Source organism: Microcebus murinus, chromosome 15 (genome assembly GCF_040939455.1).
Source record: "Microcebus murinus isolate Inina chromosome 15, M.murinus_Inina_mat1.0, whole genome shotgun sequence".
Classification (NCBI taxonomy): Eukaryota; Metazoa; Chordata; class Mammalia; order Primates; family Cheirogaleidae; genus Microcebus; species Microcebus murinus.
Window position 1 is genome coordinate 76,930,427 of NC_134118.1, and position 15,275 is coordinate 76,945,701.

The 15,275-nt window shown below is 53.8% G+C and overlaps 1 protein-coding gene across 1 annotated transcript in view; it reads right to left on the minus strand.

Moving 5' to 3' along the window:
* Window positions 1–2,820: 2,820 nt before the first annotated feature.
* CPE (carboxypeptidase E) overlaps window positions 2,821–15,275 on the minus strand; it is a 58,869-nt gene continuing 46,414 nt past the window's right edge. The window contains exons 3-9 of the mRNA XM_020280271.2: window positions 13,945–14,112; window positions 12,803–12,920; window positions 11,688–11,870; window positions 10,456–10,595; window positions 7,611–7,710; window positions 4,565–4,683; window positions 2,821–3,509 (exon numbers count right to left, since the gene is read on the minus strand). Of these exons, the coding sequence (XP_020135860.2) occupies window positions 3,411–3,509; window positions 4,565–4,683; window positions 7,611–7,710; window positions 10,456–10,595; window positions 11,688–11,870; window positions 12,803–12,920; window positions 13,945–14,112 (927 nt within the window). The 3' untranslated portion in view covers window positions 2,821–3,410. The remainder of the gene's footprint in view (window positions 3,510–4,564; window positions 4,684–7,610; window positions 7,711–10,455; window positions 10,596–11,687; window positions 11,871–12,802; window positions 12,921–13,944; window positions 14,113–15,275) is intronic.

Consider the following 15,275-nt stretch of genomic DNA (forward strand, 5'->3'; position numbering starts at 1 on the left):
CACGCTCCGGGTCGCACCTGCTGTCCCCGCGTCGCAGGTGCGCCCCTTCCGCTCTCGAAGCCGCCGGTGTGGACGCCCACGGTCCTTGCCCGCGTCATCCGGCCCATCGCACGTCCTCGGGCTGCGACGGGGTCCCGCCCGGTAAAGCCGCCGCCAGTCGACAACACGGTCAGCCGTGGAAACACACCGACACGGACCGGCGGCGCGGCTGGCGGCTCCCCCACGTGGCGCCGGCGCAGGCTGCAGGGCCGGCAGAGCCGCGCCAGGGTCCCGGGGAGCGCCAGGGTCCGGCAGAGCCGCGCCAGGGTCCCGGGGAGCGCCAGGGTCCGGCAGAGCCGCGCCAGGGTCCCGAGGAGCGCCGCGGGCGGCCTCCCGTCTGGAGGAAGCGTCACAACGCCGAAATCCACAGGCCGGCCCTGCGGGTGCAGCGCGGTGCCGTCTCCGTCCGTTTCCCGGGCTTTTGCTCGCGCCCGCCCGTCTCCCTGCCGCGGTCCTCCCGCCCTCTCCGTCCTTCCGTCTCCCTGCCGCAGTCCTCCCGCCCTCCCCGGTCCTCCCGTCCCTGCCTCAGTCCTCCCGCCCTCCCCGGTCCTCCCGTCCCTGCCTCAGTCCTCCCGCCCTCTCCAGTCCTTCCGTCTCCCTGCCGCAGTCCTCCCGCCCTCCCCGGTCCTCCCGTCCCTGCCTCAGTCCTCCCGCCCTCCCCGGTCCTCCCGTCCCTGCCTCAGTCCTCCCGCCCTCTCCAGTCCTTCCGTCTCCCTGCCGCAGTCCTCCCGCCCTCTCCGGTCCTCCCGTCCCTGCCTCAGTCCTCCCGCCCTCCCCAGGCTTCCCGCCCTCCCCGGTCCTCCCGTCTCCCTGCCTCAGTCCTCCCGCCCTCTCCGACCTCCCGTCCCTGCCTCAGTCCTCCCGCCCTCCCCAGGCTTCCCGCCCTCCTCCGTCTTCCCGCCCTCCCCAGTCCTCCCGTCTCCCTGCCTCAGTCCTCCCGCCCTCCCCAGTCTTCCTGCCCTCCCCAGTCTTCCTGCCCTCCCCAGTCTTCCCGCCCTCCGCGCCTCAGTCCTCCCGCCCTCTCTATCCTCCCATCTCCCTGCCTCAGTCCTCCCACCCTCGCCGGTCCTCCCGCCCTCCCCGGTCCTCCCGCCCTCCTCAATAATCCCGCCCTCCTCAATAATCCCGCCCTCCGCGATCCTCCCGCCCTCCCCGGTCCTCCCGCCCTCCGCGATCCTCCCGCCCTCCCCGGTCCTCCCGCCCTCCTCAATAATCCCACCCTCCGCGATCCTCCCGCCCTCCGCAGTCCTCCCGCAGCCGTGCTCCCGCCCACCCCAGGGCCTTTGCACCTTTGCTGTTGTGCCCACCGCGGACTGCGGGGCCTTCCTGCAGCCCACGCCCCCTCGCCAGCTGGGCCTGCCGGACCACGGCCCAGCGCGGTCACGGCGGCCGGGGCTCAGCTCCAGGCGACGGGCTGAGAGCAGCGACGGGGACCGTCCCACACCTGGCCCGTGGCCTGACCGCCGCGCCCCCACGCGCCGCCCTGCTCGCGCCCTGACCCCTCGGCCGCACGGAGACGACGCCAGGCGGCTCTGGACCCGCGCGGAAGGCGGCAGACCTCCCGGAGGGGTCCCGGCAGCGGCCCCACCACCACGCGCACGCGGCCTCACGCAGCCTGCGCGGCCTCGCGCTCAAGTCTCGGGCCGGCTCCTGAGCGTCACGCCGCCTCCCGGCCCGCACGCACACGCTCACGCACAGGCGCATGCGCACGCGGCCTCGCGCTCACGTCTCCGGCCGGCTCCTGAGCGTCACGCCTCCTCCCGGCCCGCACGCACACGCTCACGCACAGGCGCATGCGCACGCGGCCTCGCGCTCACGTCTCCGGCCGGCTCCTGAGCGTCACGCCGTCTCCCGGCCCGCACGCACAGGCGCATGCGTACGCGGCCTCACGCAGCCTGCGCGGCCTCGCGCTCACGTCTCCGGCCGGCTCCTGAGCGTCACGCCGCCTCCCGGCCCGCACGCACAGGCGCATGCGCACGCGGCCTCGCGCTCACGTCTCCGGCCGGCTCCTGAGCGTCACGCCGCCTCCCGGCCGCACGCAGTCTGCCTCGGGCCGCTCTGTCCTTCCCGCCCCGTCCCTCCCCGCACCTCGCGGGACGGCGTGTTAATTTGCGTGTGATGTGTGTAGAGTCCGTGTCCACGTCCGACCCACGAGACCAGAGTCTGTGCCCGCCACGCTGACACGCAGAGCCCTCGGGCACTCGCAAACACTCGTCACCTAATCACGTCCCCGACGCGGAGGGCGGAGACGGCGCCGCAGGGGGACGCTTGTTTCATCGCGAGACCCCAATCTGGAGCGAGAGCGCAGAGAACGGACGCGCACTGGGGCTTTTTTTCTGTTTTTCTTTTTGAGACAGTCTCGCTCTGTTGACCGGGCTAGAGTGCGGTGGCGTCAGCCTAGCTCACAGCAACCTCAATCTCCTGGGCTCAAGCGATCCTCCTGCCTCAGCCTCCCGAGTAGCTGGGACTACAGGCATGCGCCACCATGCCCGGCTAATTTTTTGTATATATTTTAAGTTGTCCAGATAATTCCTTTCTATTTATAGTAGAGGCGGGGTCTCACTCTTGCTCAGGCTGGTCTCGAACTCCTGACTCTGAGCAATCCTCCCGCCTCAGCCTCCCAGAGTGCTAGGATTACAGGCGTGAGCCTCCTCGCCCTGCCAGCCGGGCGTGTTTTTAACCTTTATTCATCCAGCATATGATTCTGGGCCGTCTACAACCGAGAGAAAACCCTGAACTTTTAACTTTTAACTAAACGATAGAACAATGTCACCCCGTACGTATTAGACAAGCAAGTCGATCTTTATTCTTTTCACAAAACCTCTTGGCAAACACGTACATTTCGCACCATCCAAAATGCATTCACGAGATCATGCGTGTGTGGTGGTCACACAAGGGAAAAACGATAATTTACACTGTGCACCGCTTAAGTCTCGCGGCAGAGTGCTCACAACTCCCAGCTGTATCTGTCAGCCTTTTCAATGGCATTAATTGTGTGACATTGTCACCAATTACATTAAAAGAACGTCACTAATTTTTACACGCTAGAAGTACTCAAAGAGTCCTGTTATTGCAAAGAACACCTGGAATATTGCATTTAATCCTAAAACGGCAAGATTGCTTAAATCTTTCTACAGTCCTTTGTGCAACTGATGTAGGAAAATTAATGTATTAGAAGAGAATGAAATAGATCAAGTTCTTATATTTTCACCTAACACTCTATTTTAAGTAACATCAATTGATATTTTAGTGATTAAAAAATAAGCCAACGTTAAATATTAACTGCACAAAATCTAAAATAAAATGGCCACATTACATCAAACTACATTATATAGATAGATAAGATTAAAAGCAGCTAATTAGAAGCCTTTTTAGAAATTCAAAGTTTCCGACATCATTTTCCACCATTCCATCAATTCTTCCTTCTCCTCCTCTTTCCTTTCGGAAAATGACTCCAGCTCAAAATCAACCTGAAGGGGAAAGTCAAGAACAAACATATTGTCATCAAACCACATAAGTATCTTTAAAAACTTAAATTTTTAAAAAAAAGAGAGAAAGTTGTTTCAGATCTTATAGAATAAACTCAATCCAGCCACTTGAATTTAGGTCAATCCTAAAAATATCTGTTGTGATTAACAAAAAATACTTTCAGGGGGATAAAAAAAAAAAATCAAAAGCCATTGTGTTTTAAATGTGCTTTGAGTAAACAGCTTTGAAGACATAATTCAACAGGCCAGGTATGGTGGCTCACGCCTGTAATCCTAGCACTCTGGGAGGCCGAGGGCGGTGGATCGTTTGAGCTCAGGAGTTCGAGACCAGCCTGAGCAAGAGTGAGACCCCTCTCTCCCAAAAATAGAAAGAAATTAATTGGCCAACTAAAAATATATAGAAAAAATTAGCCAGGCATGGTGGTGCATGCCTGTAGTCCCAGCTACTTGGGAGGCTGAGGCAGGAGGATTGCTTGAGCCCAGGAGTCTGAGGTTGCTGTGAGCTAGGCTGACACCACGACACTCTAGCCCAGGCCATAGAGTGAGACTCTTTCTCAAAAAAAAAAAAAAAAAAGATATGGATTTTGATAGTTGCTTAACATACAGAGATTTATTTATAATATGTGCTTAATACATGTTTGGTTCATGCCTAAAATTATCTTGTATGCATCATTTATTTATTTCAAACACTAAGGCACGGTGCTAGGTGCTAGAAATAGAAAACACACATGGAACAGAATCCCAGCTAGACTGAAATCGAGGTACCAATGTCTGCAAATAAAAATTTAAGTGTTTAAAGTTTTATTTTCTCTTCGAAAGCTGAGAAATGCTAACACTTTCACCCTGGGTGGTATTAAATCATCCGAGGAGACTGTGAGCAAGTCACTTAACTCTGTTAGGCCTTAGTTTTACCATCTGTCAAATGGGTATCACAACAGTGCCGCCCTCACAGGGCTATCATGAGTCACTTGAACGGGCCTGGCGGCGGTTAAGTGCTCATTTATTATCACGGGGCTCAGCGTTTGCCCTCTACTCACCCCAACGGCGGGGCTGTAAGGGACCGCCACTTTCTTCGTTGTTGCCAGGTAGCCGGGGGCCGAGGCCGTGAGCTTGTAGTTCCCAGGCACGAGCAGTCTCCAGTAGTCCCCGTCCTTGGCTGTAGGAAACACAGTGTCAGAGCACAAGGCACATCCGTGAAACTCGTAGCCCTGCGTCCAGGCAAAGCCTCAACTTCTTCCATTCCCCACTTTCGAATTAGACACACAGGGAATTCGGTGAAATGCTACCCAACTGGGTGTGAGTCTCTCCATGGGCCCCATTTCTTGCAGCTACTCTATAGATAAGAAGGCTAAGTTGTCTAACAAACCTCCTAAAACCACGGATCTTCTAACCGTTCGGAAGTAGCAGGTGCAAAGACAGCTGACCCCAAGCAGCAGGTCAGAGTATCCTGGCCCCACAGCTAGAGCCCAGACAGGTGCGGACCCGGTCCCCGGCCAAGGCTGGCCCCACCGGAATCCCTGAGCCGCCCGGGAAGAAGTGCAGATTCCAAACTGGGAAAACCATGGTTCAGTCACGTGGTTTGTCTTTCTTCACCCTTTTTTTGTTTCTTCTTCTTGACACACTTCAAGGCCTCCAGGACCATGCCCCTCCCGTCCCTCCCGCCTCCCTCTGCAGGCCAGCTCCTGCTCATCGCCCTGCCCCCCAAGGCCCGGAGCATGCTAGGCCCACTCCACAGATCGCATTTCTTCCTACCATGTTCCCCGGAAAATAAGACAGAGTCTTGTATTTATTTTTCCTCAAGAAGACACCCCGGGGCTTGTTTTCAGGGAATGTGTTATTTTCCCCTCAAAGCCTCAGCTTGCAGCACGCACAGGACAGCCGGGACCTGACAGGGGGAGCCGACCTTGCTGGTGGGGCTGCCCGCACCTTTCCGGTCACCTCTGGGATAGTAGCTGTCATGACGGGGCAGGTGAGAAGGGCTGCTCGTCTTCTTTCCCGCTCTGCGACGGAATGCATGGGTTGTGCAGATGCACTGGGTAGCCATACCCATCACTAGGGCTTATTTTCGGGATAAGGCGTCTAGTGCACAAATGCTTCGAAATCCTGCTAGGGCTTATTTTATGGGTAGGTCTTATTTTCGGGGAAACACAGCACCTATTTGTTCCCTAGCTTAGATTTTTCTAAACTTTTTACATCATGCAATGCAGAGAAAATAACATCTGTGCAGCACGCCACAGCTAACAGACAGAAGGCAGCATCGTGGAGTGTTGGTTGGGAAGGCATCTAGTGGGCTGTCAAATTTGTCGGCCAGGCGCAGTGGCTCAAGGCCTGTAATCCTAGCACTCTGAGAGGCCGAGGCAGGAGGATGGTTTGAGCTCAGGAGTTCAAGACCAGCATGAGCAAGACCGAGATCCCATCTTTACTAAAAATAGAAATAAATTAATTGGCCAACTAAAAATATATAGAAAAAATTATCCAAGCATGGTGGCGCATGCCTGTAGTCCCAGCTACTTGGGAGGCTGAGGCAGGAGGATCACTTGAGCCCAGGAGTCTGAGGTTGCTGTGAGCTAGGCTGACGCCACGGCACTCACTCTAGCCAGGGCAACAGAGCGAGACTCTGTCTCTAAATAAATAAATAAATATTTGACAAATATGAGTAAATAGAGTTTTAGAGGACAAAAGGTAAAGATTTAGGGAAAAAAAAAATCCAAACCTCAGATGTGAAGGTTAAGAAAGAGGCCATGTCTGACACAGTGAGACTTGGGAAACAAGTTCAAGGTTAATCCATTACGAGGTCAAGAAAGGGCATAAAGCGTTCACAGCTTGAAAGCATTGCCGTGGTCACTGAAAATACCCTAACAAAGGACAACTGAAATGAGGTGGGCTGACGTGTGGTGACAGGAGCAGGTAGATTCATCAGGAAAATGCATCATTTTCCCCAAACTGGGAGACGGACGTGGGCTCTAACCCTAGAGACAACTGACATCTCACCTCCACCCCATACATCCGGACTAACCCTGCACAACCAGGGCTGCCAGATGGTTACGTGGAGAAATGTTCCCATGTCCTTGCAACAGTGAACTGTGCTGCCACAAACATTCAGGTGCAGGTGTCTTTGTTATAGAGTGTCTTTTGCTCTTTCGGGTAGATGCCTCATAGTGCTACTACTGGGTCGAATGGCATTTCTGTTTTTAGCTCTTTGAGGTATCTCCATACTGCTTTCCACAGAGGTTGCACTAGTTTGCAGTCCCACCAGCAGTGTAGGAGTGTGCCGGTCTCTCCACATCCACGCCAGCATTTGTTGTTTGGGGATTTTTTTGATAGAGGCCAGTCTCACTGGGGTTAGGTGATATCTCATGCCCGTCAATTCATGAGTGGATTATTAAAATTTGGTATATGTGTACAGTGGAATATTACTCAATTATAAGAAACGACAGTGATCTAGGACCTCTTATATTTTCCTGGATACAGTGTGAGCCCACCATCCAAAGTGAGGCATCACAAGATCAGAAGAACAGGCTCCACTTGTACACGCCGTCAAACTGGCACCGACTGATCAACACTACGGTGCTCACTCATACGGCAGTAATATTCTCCAGGGATTCAGGGTTAGAGGGTAAACTCAACTAATGTACATGGTGAGCATTGTAGAGGGGAAGGGCACGCCTCTTACCCTCGCTTGGGTGAGGCAAAGTCATAAAATGTAACCAAAATGTTTGTACCCTCATAATATCCTGAAATTAAAAATGTACATATATATATATAATTTTTCAAATGGAGAAATGTGAGTGCATGAGAATTCCAATCTTCCTCCCACCGCCCGCTGATTCACAGCTCATTAGCGCCTCTTAATGGAGACTGGGAAGCCGCTGGTGTTCTAACTCCAGGGAATTCACTTTCCTGTGCCGGAGAGCTGCAGTGAATCCCGGGCTAGGCAGCCAAGGCCACCGCCGCCCTCCCCACGCACGGCACCGTCCGGGCTGGCCGGCCGACCCGCCCGCAGCGAGACGCTGCCCTGACCCTGTACTGTTGCCCCCATCGTGCGTCAGGCGAGAGCCCGCAGAGCGCGGCCAGCACACCCACCGGATGTCACGTCGTGGTCTATGCCCTCCACGGAGATGGTCGCGTTGGCGATCGGGTTCCCCTGCAGGTCGCGCACAAACCCCTTAACCCCACGGTGTACCTGCGAAGGACAAGGACACACAATTCGCGCTGCCGTAGAAATGGCCCGACGCCGTCCCACATCGAGCATCTGCTCGCTTTCCGGCAGAACACAGCAGCTTCTCCCTGTGCGGGAGCCAAACGGGCTCACAGGGCCGCTGGATGTTTTGTGCCCTTTTTACTCTGCTTTTCCTTAAACGGAGAAATGAGACGGGACCTCCCGGAAATGAGTGTCTTGTCCCGAGTCAAAGAAAGACTCTGACGCCCCTCCCATGTGATGCGGAGTCTATGGTGTTTGTGAAGTTCTAGTCTGAGCACGTTTCAGTGCTTCCTCTTGCTCTACATTTGGTCACCTGCACGTCCCTTCTGTGGACTCTGTCAATCAGCAAGAACATTCTCTTACGGCCTTAAATGTTAGCTCACTCTGGGGAAAGAAGACATACGCTGTGACCACCTCGGGATTAAACTCACCAACAACGTTATTTTGGCTGAAAATAAGTGACAGGAGAGAGCAGGGATGTCACACGGAATGCTGGATACTCATTTAGAGAGAAACGGAAGAGGCACCATCGCAAACAATCCCCTGAATTACCTTGTATCGTCAACTAGCTGTTACAAGGCAAACTACACAACAGCAGCTTTTTCTTTGTTTTGAAAACATAGCCAGGCACGGCGGCTCACGCCTGTCATCCTAGCACTCTGGGAAGCTGAGGTGAGAGCACTGCTTGAGCTCAGGAGTTCGAGAACAGCCTGAGCAAGAGCAAGACCTGGTCTCTACTAAAAATAGAAATAAAATTAATTGGCCAACTAAAATATATATATAGAAAAAAATCAGCCAGACGTGGTGGCACATGCCTGTAGTCCCAGCTACTCGGGAGGCTGGGGCAGGAGGATCGCTTGAGCCCAGGAGTGTGAGGTTGCTGTGAGCGAGGCTGATGCCATAGCACTCTAGCCCGGGCAACAGAGCAAGACTCTGTCTCAAAAAAAAAAAAAAAAAAAAAAAAACCTCTGCAAGAGATTTCCTCAGCAGTTCCAAAGCTAGACCCCCAGTCACCTGTGTTCCCCGAGTTGTGAACTAGCCCATGCTTGGACTCCAGGCCCAGGTGTTCCATTGCTGGTCACCACCGCCGTCAGCAAAGGAGAACGGCGCAGAGCCCTGGCAGCCAGCACGACCTTGCACCAGCCAACTCCCTGAACCGGAACGTTCTACGGCTCAGATGGTGTGCACGCCTCATAAAGTCACTCTGCTAGCTGCCTGACACGGCTCGCATGGTAGTGTCAACACCACACGGGCGGGGCACGCGGACCTGCAGACTGCAAATTCTCCTTCCATGTGGCATAAAACAGGACTGCATAACTGCATCTACTTACTGTCAGCTTATTTCTATATAAATTGATACAACTATTAATATCAGACGCATTGGATGTATGTCCACCCGCCACCGTAAGTATCGCAGATACTCTCCTTTTTCCTGATGGTATAAATTTGCATTTCATTTTGTTTTGTGTCATGTTTTTTCTCAAGAGCTGAGAGACACCTTCAGCAGCAGCTAAGCGAGTTTTGCGATTGCTGAGCAGAGTGACGACCTCCTTGGCATCAGCGCTGGGAAACCCTACAGTGCCCCCCAGACGGCTTTCCCGAACTCCCGACCGGGCCGGGGGCCCTGCGGGCTGCCGCTGCCTGGTGTCTGCAGCCTTCGTGTCAGCGTGTCTGGCCTCCCTAACACGGAGCCTTCCTGGGGGCTTCACGGAGTGCCTGGGACACAAAAGCAGCTTGATAAATTTCTGCTGGAAAACGTGTAAATAAAGCGGGAAGCGTGTATTCAGCAGGCGCTCTTTGATGCCTACGTGGAGAACACACCAAGTAGCCGCATCTTACTGCTTCTGCCCCAAACACACTGTCTGGCTGACTTTGCTGCTGGGAGATCTTCCCCCCGTGCTCTCCCCAAGGGAGGTGTCCTGCCAGGGCCCCGCCAGGGCTGCCCTGGGGTCCCTGTGGCTGACCACCTGAGTTCTTGCTGTTGAGAAACAGGACCCCCATTGCTCCACACGTCCCCCATGTCGGCTCTCAGCGGACAGTCACGACCCACAGACCTGAGACAAAGGAATGTGAGCCACCACTGACACCTGCTTCCAAATAGCGTCCTCCTTCCGGGACAGGTGGGGTCCCTGGACCCCTCTCACCAGACTACGGTAAATGTCTGTGCCCAAGAACGGGGTCACCTGCGCCAGGCAGCTAAGGAGCGAGTTTCTGTGTCCAAGAACGGGTTCACCCGCACCAGGCAGCTAAGGAGCGAGTTTCTGTGTCCAAGAACGGGTTTACCTGCACCAGGAAGCTAAGGAGCGAGTTTTTGTGCAGAGAACGGGTTCACCTGCTCCAGATAGCTAATGAGAGAATTGTTGTGCAGAGAGAATGGGTTCACCTGCTTCAGATTGCTAATGAGTGAGTTTCTATGCAGAGAACAGGTTTACCTGCGCCAGGTAACTAATGAGCAAGTTTTTGTGTCAGAGAATGGGTTTATCTTTGCCAGATAGCTAATGAGCAAGTTTTTGTGCAGAGAACGGGTTCACTTGCTCCGGATAGCTAATGAGCAAGTTTTTCTGCAAAGAACGGGTTCACCTGTGCCAGGTAGCTAATGAGCGAGTTCTTGTCCAGAGAACGGGCTCACCTGCTCCAGGTAGCTAATGAGCAAGTTTTTGTGCAGAAAACGGGTTTATCTTTGCCAGGTAGCTAATGAGTGAGTTTTTGTGCAGAGAACTGGTTTACCTGGGCCAGATAGTTAATGAGTGAGTTTTTGTTATCCTCCCAATAGCTCTTCAGCGTCTCTTCGGGTGGGAACTTCTCGCAGCTGAGCTCCACGGTGATCTCAAAGCAGTTGCTGCTGAGGTAGTTGAAGTCCTGCATCCCTGCAAAGCACAAAGGGGGGTTGACCCACGCAGGTAGGCAGGGACGCCCGGCACAGGCCCCTCTGCGGCGTCGGGAGCAGGTTGCAGACACCCCACCCGGGCACCTGGGGGCTGCGGGACAACTCCAGGACATCTCCTGCTCTGAGACACCAAACAGCACCCTAGAGAGAGTCCCATCACCTGAATGAGAACGCATGCGTGGGGCTGTGCCGCAGGCCCTAGCTCCCGCTCACCTGCGGCGAAGCCAGACTAGCATAGAGCGAGGACGCTCACTTGTTCCCTGAGGCCAGAATTTGAAAAGCAAGGTCACTAACGACATTCAGTTTAGGCCAGGTGCAGTGGCTCACACCTGTCATCCCAGCACTCTGGGAAGCCGAGGTGGGAGGATCGCTCAAGGTCAGGAGTTCAAGACCAGCCTGAACAAGAGCGAGACCCCTATCTTAACTAAAAATAGAAATTAATCGGCCAACTAAAAATATACATAGGCCAGGCGCTGTAGCTCACTCCTATAATCCTAGCACTCTAGGAGGCCGAGGCAGGTGGATTGCTCGAGGTCAGGAGTTCAAAACCAGTCTGAGCAAGAGCGAGACCCTGTCTCTACTATAAATAAAAATAAATTAATTGGCCAACTAACATATATATAGAAAAAAATAGCCGGGCATGGTGGCGCATGCCTGTAGTCTCAGCTACTCAGGAGGCTGAGGCAGGAGGATTGTTTGAGCCCAGGAGTTTGAGGTTGCTATGAGCTAGGCTGATGCCATAGCACTCACTCTAGCCTGGGCAACAAAGCGAGACTCTGTCTCAAAAAAATAAATAGATAAATAACATTCAGTTCACACTTTCCCAGTGAACACCTTCCGCTCATTTCCTGCGCCTCTTCAATTAGCATCTTGGTCAAACATACCACAAAAGCCAGACTGCGCCCGGCAATTACTCGTGCAGAAAGTGAACGCCGGCGGAAGAACTCTGGGTTCGGTCTCCCCAGTGACTGGTGGGGACTGAAGGCTCCAGTCCGGGTCACTCCCTAATCTACACGGGCCTTGTCGTCCACGCGCCACCCACTGCTGCAGGGCCAGAGGGCGGGGGACTCACCGCCGGGCACGCTGTACCACGCGCCGCCGTTGGTGGTCCCGTCCACGAAGCTGCTGTCGTCGTCACTCCTGCGGCAGGGCGGCCGGCTGGGGTCGGACATGACGGGGTTGAAGGCCGAGTAGGCGCGCGCCAGGCTTCGGAAGACAGCGTCGTCCGGGCAGGAGCTGTACTCGTGGGTGCTGCCTGCAAAGCAAGCCAGGGGACTCGGGAACAGACCACGCGCTGGGGAGCGCAGGCGTGAGCGCTGGCCCCGCGGTTTCTAGCCTCGCCTCGGGTACGAAACAGCCACACCCGGCTTTTAGCTCCTGTCACTTCCACTTCTAACACTGCAGAGCAGCACCTAGGGGGAACGCACACTCCACTTGGGACTCGACAGGTTCGCAGAAACAGAGTCGAGGTCATAGCACACTGGGAGGCTGCCAAGAAGACTTCCATCGTTAACATCTCTAATTTAAAAAGACGCACCCATACCGACCCTACAGCCTCTGTGAGCCACTCTCGCACCGCTGTTCAGCATCTGAGTCTTTTTTTTTTTTTTTAAATCTCCCATGTGTATTATAAAATAAATAATATAGGCTGGGCGCAGTGGCTCATGCCTGTCATCCTAGCACTCTGGGAGGCCGAGGCGGGAGGATAGCTCAAGGTAAGGAGTTTGAGACCAGCCTGAGCAAGAGCGAGACCCCGTCTCTACTAAAAATAAAGAAATCAGCTGGACGACTAAAAATATATAAAGAAAAAATTATCCAGGCATGGTGGCGCATGCCTGTAGTCCCAGCTACTTAGGAGGCTGAGGAAGGAGGATTGCTTAAGCCCAGGAGATTGAGGTTGCTGTGAGCTAGGCTGACGCCACGGCACTCACTCTAGCCTGGGCAACAAAGTGAGACTCTGTCTCATAAAAACAAGCAAATGACATAATCGGGCGCCCTGCACTCTTACTCGTGCCCTGCAAACCACGCCAGGCCCACTGGGCCCGTCACCAGCCCCCATGCCACCTCGGGCTCTGCCTACCGGGCGTCTGACGCAGGCCCACCGGGCCCGTCACCAGCCCCCACGCCACCTCGGGCTCTGCCTAGCGGGCATCTGACGCAGGCCGGCGGGGAAGCGGGGGGACGCACCGCTGCGCGTCTCGTCGTAGGGGTAGTTGGCCACCACGTCACCGCCGTGCAGGTTGGCGGACAGCACGAAGGGGATGTCCATGATCCAGTGGATGACCGCCTTGGTCTCGGGCGCCAGCTGCACAGGGACGGAGAGCAGAGGGTCAGAGGCGGGGCAGTCGCCGCGAGGCCGCGCGACAGGCAGGACAGACGGGCCAAGAGAAACGGCCGGGAGCCGGCAACGCGGCAGCCACCCCACGGTTGTTTCCATCACACACAAAAAAAAGGTTTCTGTAAGAGCCCAGCCTGTCTTTCCAGAATATATAATAAAAAACTATTATTCCTGGCCAGGCGCCGTGGCTCACGCCTGTAATCCCAGCACTCTGGGAGGCCGGGGTGGGCGGATTGCTCAGGGTCAGGAGTTTGAGACCAGCCTGAGCAAGAGCAAGACCCCGTCTCTACTATAAATAGAAAGAAATTGGCCAACTAATATATATAGAAAAAATTAGCCGGGCATGGTGGCACATGCCTGTAGTCCCAGCTACTCGGGAGGCTGAGGCAGGAGGATCGCTTGATCCCAGGAGTTTGAGCTTGCTGTGAGCTAGGCTGACGCCACGGCACTCTAGCTCCGGCAACAGAGTGAGACTCTGTCTCAAAAAAAAAACAAAAAACAACAACTATTATTTCAATAGCGTTGAAATTCCCTTCAAAGCTCTTTGTGGGCTGACAGGCTTTTTTTTTTTTCCTTTTCTCTTTGCAACTGGAAAACCAGGGCGTGAACCACTGACAAATTTTCGAGGTATCCTCCCGGCAAGGGAGAGCCGGCAAGGTTTATTTATGCAGAAGAGTGATGATCTGTGTGGGAAGGCCACTCTGGAGGAAGCTGGGAAGGTTGAACAGAGCTGGGAGAGGCTGGACACAGGGCGGAGCTGGGAGGCTACTGCACCGGTCCCAGCAGGAGGCGTGGTGGCCTCCGTGGAGGGAGTCGGCCGGTCCTGAAGGCTGGGACTGACCTCCAAGCTCCAGCCCTCCCAGCTCTGACTTCCACGGGCCGCCACCCTGTGATCCGACTTCACTGGTGCATCCTTCACTGTGGCTCGGACATTAGGCCGGCCACGTCCACCCAGGCTGGAGGACAGACCCAGGAACCTCCATGCTCCTACCTTTGTGTTTTCGTCCACAATCTTCTTCATGTTTTTCAGCAGGTGGTTGTTTGGGCCCCCTTCCTTCTCGTTCACGTAAACGATCCTGTCCAGGTCCGGGAAGTTCCGGTTCAGGTCTATTCCCTGCGCATTGCTGCGACCCACAAACCAGTCCTTGAGCTCACCAGGCTGAAGAGCAAAAAACCACAGGGGAATCATCAGTCATTCATCGTCACCGACAGCGCCTCATCGATGGCTGACAGTACTCTCTATCGATGCTCTAAAATAATACACCAAGGGTTTTTTTTTTTTTTTTTTTTTTTTTTTTGAGACAGTTTCGCTTTGTTGCCCGGGCTAGAGTGAGGGCCGTGGCGTCAGCCTAGCTCGCAGCAACCTCAAACTCCTGGGCTCAAGCAATCCTCCTGCCTCAGCCTCCCGAGTAGCTGGGACTACAGGCATGTGCCACCATGCATGGCTGATTTTTTTCTATATATATTAGTTGGCCAATTAATTTATTTCTATTTATAGTAGAGACGTGGTCTCACTCTTGCTCAGGCTGGTTTCGAACTCCTGACCTTGAGAGATCCTCCCACCTGGGCCTCCCAGACAGCTAGGATTACAGGCGTGAGCCACCGCACACCCGGCCTTCCGTGTTTAGACACACAAACACTCACCACTGTGCCTCAGTCGCCTGGAGTGCTCAGCACAGCAGGCGTGCACCCTGGGAGCACGGGCTGCCCACCCGGTCTGGGTAAGTATGTTCTGTGACGTTCGCACCGCGGCGAAATCACCAGACGGTGCATTTCTCAGCGTGTGTCCCGGTTGCTAAGCAACACGTGAATGTATTTGTTATAGGTATTTTGAAAATATTTTCAGTGAAAACATTTTGAACAGTGTTTTAAATGTTCAATGAACAGTACTTTAAATAGTAATAGTAGTAATGTTTAAGAGATATTTGTGATCATATTGCAAAAAGGTCAATGCATATATTTATACCAATAGACGACCTGTTTCCAAACCACGCCATTCTATTAGATTGGAGTAAAATATAGATGGCCTCTGTGAGTCACAGCAACCTGGTTTTTTTTTAAATAGTCAAAAGAATACATGAATAAGATTAGAAGCTTACAATGAATAGAATGTGAGTTACTTATATGTTTATGTAACATGTCTCCCTTTTCTACTCTTCATGGAAAAACATGGGCTCTAGAACAGAAGTTCTGGGGCTTTATGATTTGAGGAGTTTCTGTTTAATTTAAATCCTTTACGTCACTAATGGTACAACCTGGAAAATTTAAAAATTTCCAACATATTTAGTTTTATTTTATGATGTGAATTTTCCTGTTTTACTA